The sequence below is a fragment of the Mchenga conophoros genome, linkage group LG3 (assembly GCF_057382185.1).
Source record: "Mchenga conophoros isolate Kocher_MC1m ecotype Shallow Benthic linkage group LG3, M_conophoros_male_GT1.1, whole genome shotgun sequence".
NCBI classification, from domain to species: Eukaryota; Metazoa; Chordata; class Actinopteri; order Cichliformes; family Cichlidae; genus Mchenga; species Mchenga conophoros.
Window position 1 is genome coordinate 5,924,658 of NC_140528.1, and position 15,436 is coordinate 5,940,093.

Below are 15,436 nucleotides of genomic sequence, written 5' to 3' on the forward strand. Positions count from 1 at the left end.
CCTCTTTCAAACCATCTGTCCTCTCTGTCCAAAATGTGAACATTGGCATCCTCAAAGAGTGTCCTTTATCCTTAAGATGCAGATGGACTGCTGAGTCTTGTCCTGTGGAGGTGGCTCTTCTGTGTTGTGCCATGCGCTTGTGAAGTGGCTGTTTGGTCTCTCCAATGTAGAGGTCTGAGCATTCCTCGCTGCACTGTACAGCAAACACCCCATTGTTAAGTTTGTGTTTTGGCGTTTTGTCTTTCGGGTGAACCAGTTTCTGTCTGAGCGTGTTGTTGGGTCTGAAATGCACCGGGATGTCATGCTTGGAGAAAACTCTCCTGAGTTCCTCTGATACACCAGCTGCATAGGGGATGACAATGTTGTTGCGTCTGTCCTTCTTATCCTCCTTCGCTGGTGTCTGGTCTTCTTTTCTTTGCCTCTTTGCTGACTTTAAAAACGCCCATTTAGGATAGCCGCACGTTTTGAGTGCTTCCTTTACATGTGTTTGTTCCTTCTTTTTTCCTTCAGGCTTAGAGGGAACATGTTCTGCTCGGTGGTGTAGGGTCCTGATTACTCCAAGTTTGTGTTCCAGAGGGTGATGGGAGTCAAAGAGGAGGTACTGGTCCGTGTGTGTGGGCTTCCGGTAAATTTCGATGTTGAGGTTGCCGTTCTCTTCAATGTGCACGGCGCAGTCCAGGAAAGGCAAACAGTTGTCCTTTGTGTCTTCCCTGGTGAACTTGATGTTCATCATCAACATATAAAGTCGTTCATAACAAACTGAAAGGCCAGGAGTTTAAAATGCAAACCGATGGAAGCAGCAGTAGAAGACTATAATGTCACAGAGCACACAGTGTCTATTATTGTGTAGACATTTATAAATAAGAGCTTAATAAAGATGCTTAATTTCTTAAGAAATAAACAGGTGGAGGGATCTTTATCAAAAGTGGATGTTGCATCTGTGGCTAAACCACTGTACCCAAAAACTTTAAAAATCTAGTGTGTGTGAGGCTGTGTAAGTAAAGCTTGCCCTTCACACCCGCGTGTAACAAACCATTTGTTGGGGGTTGTGGATTTGACACCTCAGCATTGTGAAAGTGGGGAAACATGTTTCTGGCTGTGCATAAGATTCCTCCTTACAACTTAGAATCTCAGTTCTAAATGAAATTCAGATGTTTTTTTAAGTATGGCTAATGTATTAATTGACTTCTAAGGCACACACACACACGCACACACACACACACACACATACACACACGCGCGCGCACACCAACAACAACAACACCAACAAAGAGAAGAAGAAGAAGGGGTCGTTTTACTACGCATCATAAAAACGCAATCATTCATCTTCCAACTGTATCTTTCTGTTCTGTCTTTAGAATCATTGGTTTGTGACCTTCCTTCTGTGAGGGCACACACACACACACACACACACACACACACAATTTTAAGTAGGCAATACGGTTACCATCATCCTGTCTGGTTTATTGAGTGGGTTGAGAACTGATACATAGACGACTGAATTAGTATTATTTTGGGGAACATGAGAGCAGGGTGATCAGAATCTTGCAGCCAGAGTTTAAATGAGTGAAACTGGCAGATTTTTGTTTTGTTTTTGTTTTTGAAGTACGGGTGTTTTCTCACCTATAAGAGAAAGAACATTTTGTGACAAGTCCTAAGACCGGGCTTTTGTATTTTTTCTTTTGTTTTTCAGTATATTTGTCATTTTTCATTTTATTTTTATTTTTTGAACAGTGCACTGATTTTTGTTTGTGAATTTCTTTTCTTTAAGCAGATCTGCACGTCGGGAAGAAAACCGTTGCGGGTGGGTTTCTCCACATTAAAATGGGCTCTGGAGAAAGCCACTTATTGGGACAAGTCCCTGTCCAAAAAGGATTCAGCGATGTAATCTGATCTAAAGTTCTTCTTTTCTTTTTGAAATGACGTCATTTTGCTGAGAGTGGAAACTAAATGCGACGACAGGTTCCACTATCAGCAAAGAAAGTAAGAATGGATGAATGAATGAATGAATGAATGGAAATAAAACAAACTGACTGACTGGTAAAAGCTGACAAGACTGACTGACTTAACACCATTGCGTGAAGTCAACCCCCACCTGACAAAGGTGTGGATGTATCTCTGTGTGTGTCTCTGTTACAGGAGCAGAAAAATGACAGCAACATCTGAGGTTGCGTGATGGTTTAACCTTTTAAATGCCATTTTTATGTTTGTGAATCTATCAGAGGTGTGTTATTCATGGGCTTGTGGTACTCACAGAAGTTACTGTGAGAAAGTGTGTACACACCTGCGCAGCGCTAACATTTGCATTTTTTCTACAGCATTGCAGTTTTTTATGTGATTTGATGATGTGGTTTTTAGCAGAACAATTGGTGGATGTTTGTTTCTTTATTACAGGTTTTGTTTTCTTTAAGAGTGCATGTAGCATTCAGCAGAAGTGGACAAGTGACATGAGAAAAACAAATAAGGGATGCAGCTTTTATGGAATATTTGAAGATGGGCTATTGAGCTCATAGTGATACAATGGGTGGAGTGACATTGTTTAAGGGAAGTCACAGATTAAATTGTGGAATAAATTGGGATGATTCATGATTTGGGACAAATTATGGTAATAATAGTGATTTAATGATTGGAGAGAACCTGCACATGATACTTGTCTGTTATGCTGAGTACTTTATCACTTTCATGATCTATAGTTGGTTGCAAATGTGAAGTTTGATTTAGATTGTTTTAGGGAGACTGTGCAACATTCTTATGCATGTCTCATTGGGGAGTTGACACATGGCGAAAGCCGTGTGGCGAGAGGAGTGTTATTTTTTCAATTTGTAGATGTCGTGAGGTGCCAGAGGCAAAGTGGGTGTGGCTGAAGGTCTACAAACGAAAGTGGAACGAGCCCAGGTGGACGGGGGGTCCATTCGAGGTGGAGACCAGGACCTCACACGCGGTCCGACTGAAAGGGAAAGGGGGAACCTGGTACCACTGGAGCTAGTGTGCTGTAGCGGAAGAGCCTAAGAGGTCGGAAAGGCTCTCTGCAAAGGAAAAGAGGGGGAACTCGGCTGAGACCCCCCTACATGGATCCCAGCCCAGGGACAGAATAAATCCCTGATCCATGCAACGACTGAAGGGTAGTCTACCCCGGAAGTTGAAGAAAGAAGAGTAAGAGAGAATCACCCGACTCAGAAGATAAAGGTTTAAAAATAATAATAACAATAACGACGAAAACAAAAGTAAATAAAAAAACAAAACAAAAAGACAAAACAAAACAAAAGAACAAGTGAGATTACATTGGACAAAAGCGATGAGAGAAATAACTAAAATGGGGTTATGGGGAAAGTGGAGAGCAATGGTAGTGTTAGGAGTGATAACTGTTGTGATTGTAACTGTGATTTTTCTTGCAAGTGAATTGCCCAGAGACAGACCTGAATCCATTCCAGCAACTCCACCATCACAGGCCACGGTGGAGCGAACCAAACGTAGTGAAACAGGTAAATCAGATGAGTGTTTGGATTATTATGGCGGTGTAGAGTTGGACTACGTTAAAGGGTCCACAATCTCGTATGCATTTGATCTTTGTGCTGTCATTAAATGCAAGGGCTTACTGAACAGTTGAGTCCAACGTCTTTAATGGTAGTACTAAATCGGATGGCGTTAGATATGTTGTTGGGATAAAAAGGGGGCGTTTGGGGATATGTATTGTACTTTCATTCCAAATAACACAGTTCCCGACGGCTCTGTGACCCGAGTTCTGGAAGGCCTAAAGACGTCCACCGCAGTGTATGAGCATTCGGGATTAGATGACCTGTTGGAAGCGTGGACGACCTCTGTCTTTGGGCAATGGAAAGATTTTATTACGTATGTCAATTATGGTTTCTTTGTCTGTTTTCATTGCAGTATTAGTGACATGTGGGTGTTGTTGTGTGCCTTGTATCAGAGCCTTGTTCGTAAGACTCATCAATCGTGCTGTGGGAGAGTCTGATACAAAGGCCGACACCATGATGCCACTTTTGGGAAATGGGGAGTCACAGTATGAAAACATTATGGTGAAAGATTTAGTTTAGTTTTATCTGCCATGGAGCAGATAAAAAAGGGGGACTTGTAGGAATGTTTAGCTTATTTTAGAGTTTAGAAATATGTTATCATAGAATGTAGAATTATTGTAGGGACACTGTTTGTAAAGTAATAAAGGCCTCACTCTCTTGTGAAGTTAGGAGTAGATTTTAGAAGGCTTCTCCCCCACTGAGTGGAAATTCCCCAGAGGATGCAAGGTAGGGGTTTATGACCTCTAGGGAGTCATCTACCCCCACAGTGTTTTAACTGTTACACACACACATCCACACGCACACTCACTCATGTGCACTCACACATACACACAGGTATGCGCACACACTCACTCACGAGCACTCACATAGACACGTGGGAACGTGCACATGTAGGCATTCACGTGCTCGTGCACATACAAACAGAGAGAGTTTGCAGCACACCGTAGAGGGGGTTTTATGATGGGGTCACTTCTATAAAGCTGACTGTAACCAACAAAGGAGTGAAGATTTTTGTAGAGGGACACCGGCCTCATCTTCCCTTCTAGAAGTGCATGCTTAAATGAAGATGAATGTAGATGAATAAAGATTTTGTGAAAATGACTACTGAGTCCGGTGCCATCTCTGGATGCTCGAGGAATAAGAAGAACCGGGGTAAAACTGAATTCTCAACAAGACACATTGAAAACCATGTTAAGAAGATCTTGTTGTTTCCTGTGGATCCGACACAGAGAGTGGACTTCAGACAGAAAGCGTGGAAGAGATTTTAGAGGCCGTGTGTGGCAACAGGAAGTTTCTGTGTGTTTGCTGATCTTACATGTGGAAAACAACACGTGATGTTTGTGAAGTTCTACAATGATCATTGTTCTCACAGCATTTTGAGTGGGAACAGTTCAAACTGGGAGTAGTGGGAGTTATTTACTGATTGAAACAAGCTGAATGTTTCTGTGACGATGAAGATCAGCAGCTCAGCTGATCAATGAACTGACATCTATCAGTCGTTTCATGAGATGAAGTCATCAGCAGACATTTGTTCTGACTGTGTGATGAATGTCAGAACGTCAGGGCTCTGCTTTAGTCACTGCTTGATGATCATTGGCTCATTGTTGAATCCAGGGGCCCAGTCTGACCTCTGACCTTTGCTGCAGGTCTTCTGTGTTATCTTTCATGTCTGATCTTCTGCTGTATCGTCCAAAATAAACATCTGGATCATTTCCAACACTTCAGCAGATCTTTAGTTTGGGCAGTGCAGCACAGAATAACACATATTGTACTATACTGCCCACTTCCTGATCTTATTGGATCTGTGTGTGAGGTTGGTGAAGGAAACACATGTTTACTGAGTGAGTCGCTGCCATTAGGAACTAGTTTTTATATCACAGCCTGGAAATCACACAGGACCATTTCTGCAAGTGAAAAGTCGTCATTGGAGGAAAATGATTGTGTAGTTTTTTTTTTTGCCTGTCCCGTTTGGCTCTTTTTATTATTATTATTTTAATTATTGTCTAAAGACGAAGAAAGATGCCCAACGGATTTACTTCACCAAATGGTCCATTTGATTCACCTTTTATTGTTTATTTTATTTTCACTTGTTAAATACGGGACAGACTTGACTGGGGAAAGAAAGAGGGAAAGAAAAACAGCGGGGAAGAGGGACGGTGATAAAGGGCAAAAAACAAAAAACCAACATTACAAACAGACAAAAAATACATCCATCGATCAAAATGCATCTATCGATCACCTGTTGAGAAAGAAAAAAGAGAAAACAAGCAAAAAAAGAGAGCAACATAATAAACAACATCACGATGATATATGGGAATATGACAGTAAATACTAAATATTAAACATTATTGTGCAGCACAACAGAACACAGTGTGCTTTGAGGTAGGAGCCAAAAAGGGTGTAGTTTGTGGGTGTGATCACCCGTGTGTACACCTGTGAGCATGGACGCGCTTGTTTTTAAAAGGTTCCTTCATGTAATGATCTGCTAGAGGGTGTTGGGGGGCCACAGCCCCGTCCTCCAGGGCATGAAGCAGGTATGGAGGAGATCAAAACTCCAGACATCCAGAGGCCCCCAGAACACAAGAGACCAAGGAAGACCCACAGAGGGGCAGCCGCGCCACTGTCCCGGAAAGAGCTGAGGAGAGTCCCAGATGAGGGCTCATTCAGCAGCCACGGAGCAGAAGCCAGGGGGGGTTGCAGTGACGCGCCCGTGAGCTCCGCCGGCAGCCAGCTGTGCCTGAGTGACCGAGCCCCAGGCCGAGAGGCCGGGGGCACCCCCACCTCCGAAGTGGCCCGAGCGAGCCCCAGGCTCCAGGCCCCGATAAGCGGCCGCCAAGGAGTGAGCCGGTGTGTACCTGGACGCCCATCCCCAGACACAAAGGACCACCAACGCACCGACACCTGAGGGAGTCCGCCACTGGCAGGGGAAGTGGTGGTGGGGCGTCTGATACCCAACCTGACATATAGACACAGACATACGGGCACACACAGACACAAACATCCATTCCCCCCCTCATGCTCTCATATGCACTCACTCCACACTCAACCGACGTGGAGACAGACATAAAGAGACGCTGTACACACGATCACACTCCCCAAGCGTACTCTACAAACCGGGTCTAGGTACCCTTGCCCCTGGAGGGGGGAACTGCACCCAGACCCAGGTGGTGTTACCCTTTTCCCTGCGGTGGGGAGAGGCATATATATATATATATATATATATATACAGTGTTGGGGAGTAATGGAATACATGCACCGCCGTTACGTATTTAAAATACAAAATATGAGTAACTGTATTCCGTTACAGTTACCGTTTAAAAAGGTGGCATTTAGAATACAGTTACTTTGTTGAAGTAAATGGATTACACGGCGGTACTTCCCTGTTTCATATTGTGGCGGTCAGAACAATTTGGGTTTTGTTTGACAGCTGTGATGTTCTTATGTTCTAGGTGGCAGCATTACGGTTGCCATGGTTAGAGGGTGACGCTCTCTCTCTCTCTGCGTGTTTCCTGGGTGAGAGAGCGCCTTTTTGTTTTTTTTGTTGTTGTTGTTGTGCTAAGCTAACAGGCAGAATATAAATAAATAAAATAAAATATCCTGGCTATAACAGTTTGGGTCAAAGTGCAGATGTTCCAGATGTTCTGAGTCTGTCTGTGTTTCATGTTAACATGTAGATGTTGGACCAAAGTGAAGCTTTTTGATGTGACAGCAGGAATGTGAAGTGTAACTCTGAGCTGTAGGAAATGAAACTAAACGCACTTTTTCTCCTTTATTTATAGGAAAGTGTAGGAGAGCAACAGATGAACAAGCGTTACTGTAACAGGAAACATCAGAGGACCTTTATGTTCATCATCATCACTGTTTCCTTGTTCTGTCACAAACACACAACACTTCCTGCTCTCTCTCTGATGGATCTGATTGGCTGTTTCATTCACAGGAGGTCAGGGCGTCACACAAACAGCTTTAACTGCACAACGACACACTTTAAATCATCTGCAGACAAACCTGTGTGTTTGATTTATGAAGAAATAATAAAGACGTGTGTACAGCTGTCCATGAAGCAGCTTCTCACACAAACTCTGACACTTCAGCCACTTTAATTCCTGCAAAGCTGCGTAATAAAGAGCTGTGACTGCTATGAGCTGCTGATGATGACTGCATGAAGCTCTCAGCTGAAGCTTCTTTCATTTATTTTCATGTTAATGTCGCCTTTTTAAGTCTGTGTGAGGATTTTAATGACACACATTAAAGGAGCTTCTTTGATTAGAACCAAATTCATGTTGATTTTCAGCCTGAAATGATAAAAACTTTAATAATTCTGTTTATAATCATCAACCTGGAGACTAATGAAAAGTATAATAGTGAAAAAAAGCCTTTATTATTTGAGTAATGCCTGAATCTGCTCAGAGACGGAGACAACACAGAGGTGTTGATGACAGTTTGACATTAACTGAATTAAAAACAAAGTGCTCTTATTGTGAAAATCTGCCTCCTACTTCTTTAAATCATTTTTATGTATTTTTTAACCTCACAGTGAAACATTGAGGCATTAATCTGACACAGTTTGATCAGCAGCTGTGTTTTCACTGACGTTTCACTTTGATTTGTTCAGACTGAGCAGAGAGGATCGGTTCTCTGTGTGCGCACTGCTGAGAAACACAAGCTCATTTCTGCTGTTTCATGAAAAGTGTTATGGAGGAACAAGAAGTTCAGCCTCTAAACTCTCAGCGTGAGGACTGAGTGAAGAGTTTCAGAGCAGAGAGTTTTGGCTCACAGCTTTTAGCGTCTACACAAAGAGACGATTACGCACTTGATCTGAGAACATCTCCACCTCCTACAAACAAACTCTCCTACGAGCAGCTGTCACAACCACAACAGGCAGAAGACTGGATTTCTTCAGGTCAGATTTCATGCAGTTTGCATAAATTGTGTGTCACAGACTTTGTAGTTCACATTTGTGTGACTCGTTTAAATCTTCTCCTCCTGAAAGTGAAACTCTTACAAACACATCAGGCCACAACCTGCTGCAGGTTAATGATTGATCTGAAGGCAGCTGACCTTTGAGCAGGAACTTGTGAGTCTTTTATTGTGTTTAGCACTGCCAAGTGCTGGCCTCTGCTTCCACCATCACATTTACACTGGTAGGTTCAGCACTGCTGCCTGCTTCAGACTGAATCCAGCAGCACAAAGACACAAGTTAATAAAATCAGCATCTATTCCTTTATCACTGCTTTGTTACAGAGGAGAACAACGCTCCAGTAATGCGTAATCCGATTATTTTTTTGAAGTAACGAGTAAAGTAAGGGATTACTATTGCAAAAACAGTAATTAGATTACCGTTACTTTCCCGTAGGAACGCTGCGTTACTGCGTTACTAAAACCGTGATTTTTTTGCGAGAATGTCTTCTGTTTGGAGTCAAGTTAGTGTTTTGTGTCTTTGTTTGAGGCCTGATGTCGAGCAGAGGTGTGTGTAACTGCACTGGTCTGTTATATGTGTGAAGTGTGTGCTTCTCTTCAGCATCATCTTTGTCACTGCTGATTCCTTTGTGTCATCATGTGTTGAGAAGAGAGAACAGTTATAACGGAGGAGCAAAAGGAAGCCCTGAAATCTGCATCAACAAGGAAGTGTTGGCTCACCAGTGATCCCAGCAGAGCCACTGGTTTGGCTCCAGTTGTTCTAGATTCAATGATGTTGTTGCTACAGATACATGTCAGCATCTTTATTGAATTTAATATGAAGCAGAAATGGTGTCATTAGGAGAAGAAGAGGAGAACAAGTCCGGCGAGGAGGCAGCAGCTCTTAAAGATGAAACAGCAGCTCAGCCCTGAGCTCAGAGAGCTGCACATGAAAAAGCTCCTCAAGCAGATCCTGTCAGAGGTTTGTCATCAACAGGAGGAACTGTTCACATCATAGGATGAAGATGCTGTCAGCTGGATGAAGAAGGTTATTTAATGCAAACGTTCACACTGAAGTCAAATTGTTGTCGTGTTGAACAGATTCATGTACTGATCGTCTCCAGAATGTTAGAAGAGCTTCAATGAATCATTAGAAACAACTTACAGCTGCACAGCTTTTTCAAACACATCTGTGTGTCATTGTGGGATTGTTGTGTTTCTACATGTGACACACGTCTAAAACATGCACACAATCTGAACACAAACAGGGACTCATGTGTTCCCACAGCCAGATGCTGAGAGCCATTTCCTTGTAGTCCTGTGTCTACATACATGAACCATTAGATGTTATTGGAATGATTGTCAGCTCTGATAGTTTCATGTGTGTTTAGCTGGACGCTGTTTGATCCTCGACATGTTTAAAGGTGTCCAGTCCTGAGACACTGGGGCTGGAAACAGCTGTGATGTCATTGGACTGTCACACAGACAGAAGTGCATGAAGTGAGCAGCCGAGGAGCCGCTGATGTTTTGGATTCAACAGCATTTGAAAGGTCGACACAGACACATTTGCACACAGAAAGCTGAATCTGTCATATGCCACAGTGAACTCACTGTTCAGTGTTTTTCAGGAAGCTTCTTAACTGCCTCTGCTGCCAAACAAGCAGCTGATGTCCTCGAGAAGAAGCTGAAGAAGTCTTCAACAACAAATACAGGATACCAAAATACCAAAAAGTTCTACTTTGGTTTCATCTGACCACATGACATTCTCCCAATCCTCTGCTGTATCATCCATGTGCTCTCTGGCAAACTTCAGACGGGCCTGGACATGCACTGGCTTCAGCAGCGGAACACGTCTGGCACTGCGGGATTTGATTCCCTGCCGTTGTAGTGTGTTACTGATGGTGACCTTTGTTACTTTGGTCCCAGCTCTCTGCAGGTCATTCACCAGGTCCCCCCGTGTGGTTCTGGGATCTTTGATCACCGTTCTCATGATCATTTTGACCCCACAGGATGAGATCTTGCGTGGAGCCCCAGATCGAGGGAGATTATCAGTGGTCTTGTATGTCTTCCATTTTCTGATGATTGCTCCCACAGTTGATTTTTTCACACCAAGCTGCTTGCCTATTGTAGATTCACTCTTCCCAGTCTGGTGCAGGTCTACAATACTTTTCCTGGTGTCCTTCAAGAGCTCTTTGGTCTTGGCCATGGCGGAGTTTGGAGTCTGACTGTTTGAGGCTGTGGACAGGTGTCTTTTATACAGATGATGAGTTCAAACAGGTGCCAATCATACAGGTAACGAGTGGGGGACAGAAAAGCTTCTTACAGAAGACGTTACAGGTCTGTGAGAGCCAGAGATTTTCCTTGTTTGAGGTGACCAAATACTTATTTTCCACCCTGATTTACGAATAAATTCTTTACAAATCCTACCATGTGGATTCATGGATTTTTTTTTCACATTCTGTCTCTCACAGTTGAAGTGTACCTCTGGTGCAAATTACTGACCTCTGTCATCATTTTAAGTGGGGGAACTTGCACAATCGGTGGCTGACTAAATACTTTTTTGCCCCACTGTATATATATATATATATATATATATATATATATATATATATATATATATATTTTTTTTTACATACATAGTTTTTTGTTGCCTTATGGTTCCAAGCGCTGTCACCAATCTTTGCATTTTGTTATTATCTCATGACACTTGTTTAATCAGCTACCATCTCTCCTGTGGACTTTTTAATGTCTACAGTCTCAGACCAACACAGCCCTGCCCTTCCCATATTAGATTCTTGATGAATGTGTGTTGTTGTTATTCAGCCTGGTTCAATGTGCCCCTTTTTAACTTTGAGCACCCGCCCCTTTAAACCTCTCTGCACAGCCCTGCACTGAACTCACTATCTTCTCCCTCTAACAGCCTCCACATGTTCTCACTGTAATTTCCCCTCATGAATGAATTTATGCTGCACTAATGTGAATGTTTGCAGGGAAATCAAACGCATTTCACACGCAGTACTCGAGCTGACTTACCTTTGTTTGAATGACGACTTGTACGCGCTGACTCCACAGATAAGGTACGAAAATATATCAGGCTACGTCTTCAGGGTTTCTACTCCACGGCCGTATTTCATACGGGTCCACATTTCCACTGCACGCTATTTTCTGCAAGTACCGCCGCTTCGCCTCTGGATGCAATCGGTCTCTATACAGTCCGTTCTCTTTTGAGCTGCTTTTAAGCATCTTGTAATCGTCGTTCCAACACAGTGTGTTTGTTTTGATTCGTAGACCTCGAAAATGGTGCCGCGCTCCCACAATGCATTGCGGCGTGACGTCAACTCCAAAGCCCTATAGAACATGTTCTTTTTCATTGTCAAAATTATCAGGAATAAAGAAGAAAACTGATTCAAAACCTGTGGAACCTGCCAAAAAACAAGTTTTACTGCAAAGGATTTCTAGATGTGAAGGTTTTGTGGCTTTTTTCAGTTTCTAAAACAAACTCATTTGTACAGAAGGATATGAGGATGTATATGTCCGGTGGTGGGTTTTTTTCTTCTTGATTTAATGTATTCATTTATCTCTTCACTTAATCTTTCTTTATGTTTTTTTTTTTTTGATTTGGCATGAGCGATTTCCGGTCCTCACTCCAAGCCAGTTGGTGGCGGTAATGCACCACATGTTCTATCACAGCTGCGTCCGAGAGGACAGGAAACGTCTGTATGCGTCTGCAAACCAGGTAACTACACTCAGCTGAGCCTCTCTGCTAGTCGTTATTAGTTGGAGGGTTTTGCGTCACTTTCTCTCGGCTTGATAAAGGGCTGTATAGAAATCTCTGGTACGTAACACGTAACGTCATTTTTAGGGAGCGTCGCAGAGAAGTGAGGCTGTTTCTTTGTTTTTGTCGAGTTTTGATTGAAGACATGTTTCCAGTCCGTTTTTTACTCATTTGTTTTTTCATTAATAACTTTACATTATCACAGAGAACAAGAAGGCGCTTTGTTTGTCACATTCACCTTATGTCTGTGAAGGTTCTCAGTCATCCAGGTCATCGTAGTCAAAGGAGCTTGCAAAGAAAAGCGTCTGGACTTCTTTAAGTTACTTGAAGACGTTTCACCTCTCATCCGAGAAGCTTCTTCAGTTCTAAGGTCAAATGGTGGAGAGTCCCAGATATAAACCTAGTGGGAGTTTCCCCCAACAGAGGGACAAAAGGACCCCTGATGATCCTCTAATCGCCTGAGCCAAGGTGTGAAACTGGGTGTGGGTCCCAATCAGCCAGAGTTTCGGGTGAGTTCATTGTGAAACCTGGCCCCACCTTATCATGTGAATTCCTGAGGTCAGATGGCCCAGGATGTGAGTGGGCGTTAAGGCGTCTGGGAAGGATCTCAAAACTGGATTATAGATGGCAGAGAGTTGGTGTCGTAAACCCCGCCTCTGTTCAAAGATGGTCGCTCACAGTGGACATAGATGCTTCTTTCACTCCTCTTACAAACCATCTGTCCTCTCTGTCCAAAATGTGAACATTAGCATCCTCGAAAGAGTGTCCTTTATCCTTAAGATGCAGATGGACTGCTGAGTCTTGTCCTGTGGAGGTGGCTCTTCTATGTTGTGCCATGCGCTTGTGAAGTGGCAGCCACTTGGCAGCCACAGTGATAAATGGCTGAGATGGCTGCAGCTGTACGTGTGAGGTACCTACATATTTCAAGATGAATTTGCAGAGATGTCATGTTTGGTGCTTACAGACATCACACTGCATTTTGTGATTTCGTAGCTATTGTGATATTTTGGAGCTTCCCATGATCACCGTGACAGTCATTCATTTTAACATAACCTTTCTATTCCTTTCAGGGATCCTCATTTTTTTTTTGGTGAGGAAGATCAGCAGCTGTGTCGACAGGCAACAGGTAACGGCATGCTTTTCTGTTAGTACTGTAGACCTTGGTCTGGTGCTCTTTTTTAGTTTAACACAGTATTTTCATTTGCTGAAGTGTAAAAAGCTTGTTCCAGGAGAAACAAACTTTAGTGAGTTCTGCAAAATGATTCCCACCATTGCACACTCTGTCAGCCTCCAGTGTGCCCTTTTTTTGTCCTTTAACTGAAGAAAGTCGGTAGTCAGAACATATGAGATAAGTGAGATCCTCATTTTGCCTGCTTATTTCAAGATACAACATTTTCACAAACTGCTGTAGGATAACCTTGCTATTTGTCTTTTCCAACACTTCTACATTCATCCATATTTCCTTGTCTGCTTCTTTCCAGGTGAAAAGTACCTGAAATGGGTGAAAGATTTTGTTTCCAAAAACAAAAGCATGTGCGTTCACCTGAAGAAGCCAAGTGGTGCTGACCTGTGGATAGAAGAGCTTGAGAACACCAAATACAACGGGGATGATGATGATGAAGTTAACGCCTGGGGAAAATTCTACCTTCCCGAGATTGTAAAAATGCAGGTTATTGGTGTGGTAAAGGGCACCTCATGTCCATGTGACGAGCTTGTGCTGATGACGTGTGAGGACAAAAAGCTGTACGGCTATGACGGAGAGGAGCTGCATCTGGTGGCTTCCAGTTTCCTGGAACTATGTGACAAAACGATAGAGTATCCAGCATCCAAGCGCTACTACAATGGAGAGGCCTTCAAAGATATGGTGAGAAGTTAGACTGCTAAGAATAAGACTGGGGATGCCTAGTGTTAGAGATCAATCACCTGAGCTTTTCTTTGTATTGTTGTGTGTTCTGTTTAGACTGAGGAGGACTGGAAAAAAGTTAAGATGAGTGATGTGGGGAGGAAACTGCAGGAAGAACATAAAAAGCTGGTAAATGAAACCCAGTCAGCGTTCGTAAGCCTAATATCACAGGTGGGTATTGGAGCTGAGTATCATCACTGATTTCTAGAACCTGTTCAATTCCAATTCACAAGGTCCCAATTAGATTCCATTTAATTCTTACTCAGAGAGTCAGAAACATTATAATTCTGATCATTTATCAGTACTGACACTTGTGAAACTTCATCAGAGGTGTGAGCATCACAGCAGATGCTTTTGTGTCAAAGTAACTGAGGATAAAACACAAAACCATGAAGCAGATTTTCCTGGCCTAGCTTTTTACAGTAGATAACCTTAAAAATATTATTCTGCAGTAGAACAAAAGCAGACGAGAACCACGACTCAACAAATGTACATTGGCTGATGCTGCTGAAGTGATTCAGAGGTTTTAATAAGAGGTTTTAATAGAGACACAGCAGAGCATTTTGCAGTTTCACTTAATTTGAAAAAAATTAATAAAATTTGGTATTGAACAGCAGAAATGAGGCTGTCTTGTCAGAAGTCATTAAAAAAAAACGGCTGTAAACAACGGTAGACTGCTTCATAACAAGCAAGCGAATAATGCCAAAAACAGAGATTTGAGATGGGAAACGGTGTTCTTAAAGTACACTGAGAGAGGCAGAGAGCTGTGCTGTGTTGTTTTTCTGTGTGTGTTTTAATGGTGGTGGAAGCAAACCAGCAAAAGTAAGAGGGAATTCATGACAATGTTTATGTCAAGCGAAATGTGTCTTCTTTTGCTGCTGGTTTGGTTAGAGAGAGACAAAACGTGCAGCTTCAGGATCTGAGCAGCTTTCAGCACCAACGGCATCACAGCTCAGACTTGGATTCAGGATTAAGCCCTTTATGTTTGACTGTAGTGATTGTAGCTCTGTCCTTGTTATTAATCGCTTTAGTCAAACACAGCTATTGTTTGCTGGGATGTGTATATCCTTGACAGTTTGTATCTCACAGTTATCAAAGACACTGTGGATAATCATCAAGAGATTGTTGTTCTCTTAATAATGACCTATTTGATTGTTTGTTTTTTCTTCTTCTTACAGATTCTGGTATTTGGCCAAAAGAGAGCTTCACAATTCTTGGCTTCACCTGTGGTAGAAAAATGACTGAAGTTATGCAACACTCTCTAAAATTAAAGCTATGCAACGCTTTAACATGAATGGCGAAGGAGTGCATCTCTTTCACTGTCTC

General features: G+C 42.6%; 2 protein-coding genes across 2 annotated transcripts in view; both read left to right on the plus strand.

Moving 5' to 3' along the window:
• The window catches only part of LOC146577088 (protein NLRC3-like), a 107,413-nt gene that overhangs the window by 65,055 nt on the left and 26,922 nt on the right, over positions 1-15,436 (plus strand). The gene's annotated exons all lie outside the window — the stretch shown is intronic.
• Positions 3,341-15,351, plus strand: LOC146577090 (uncharacterized). The gene is made up of 4 exons (XM_085269692.1): positions 3,341-3,482; positions 13,689-14,071; positions 14,168-14,263; positions 15,289-15,351. Exons 1-4 carry the CDS (start codon positions 3,341-3,343, stop codon positions 15,349-15,351), a joined length of 684 nt encoding a protein of 227 aa, XP_085125818.1.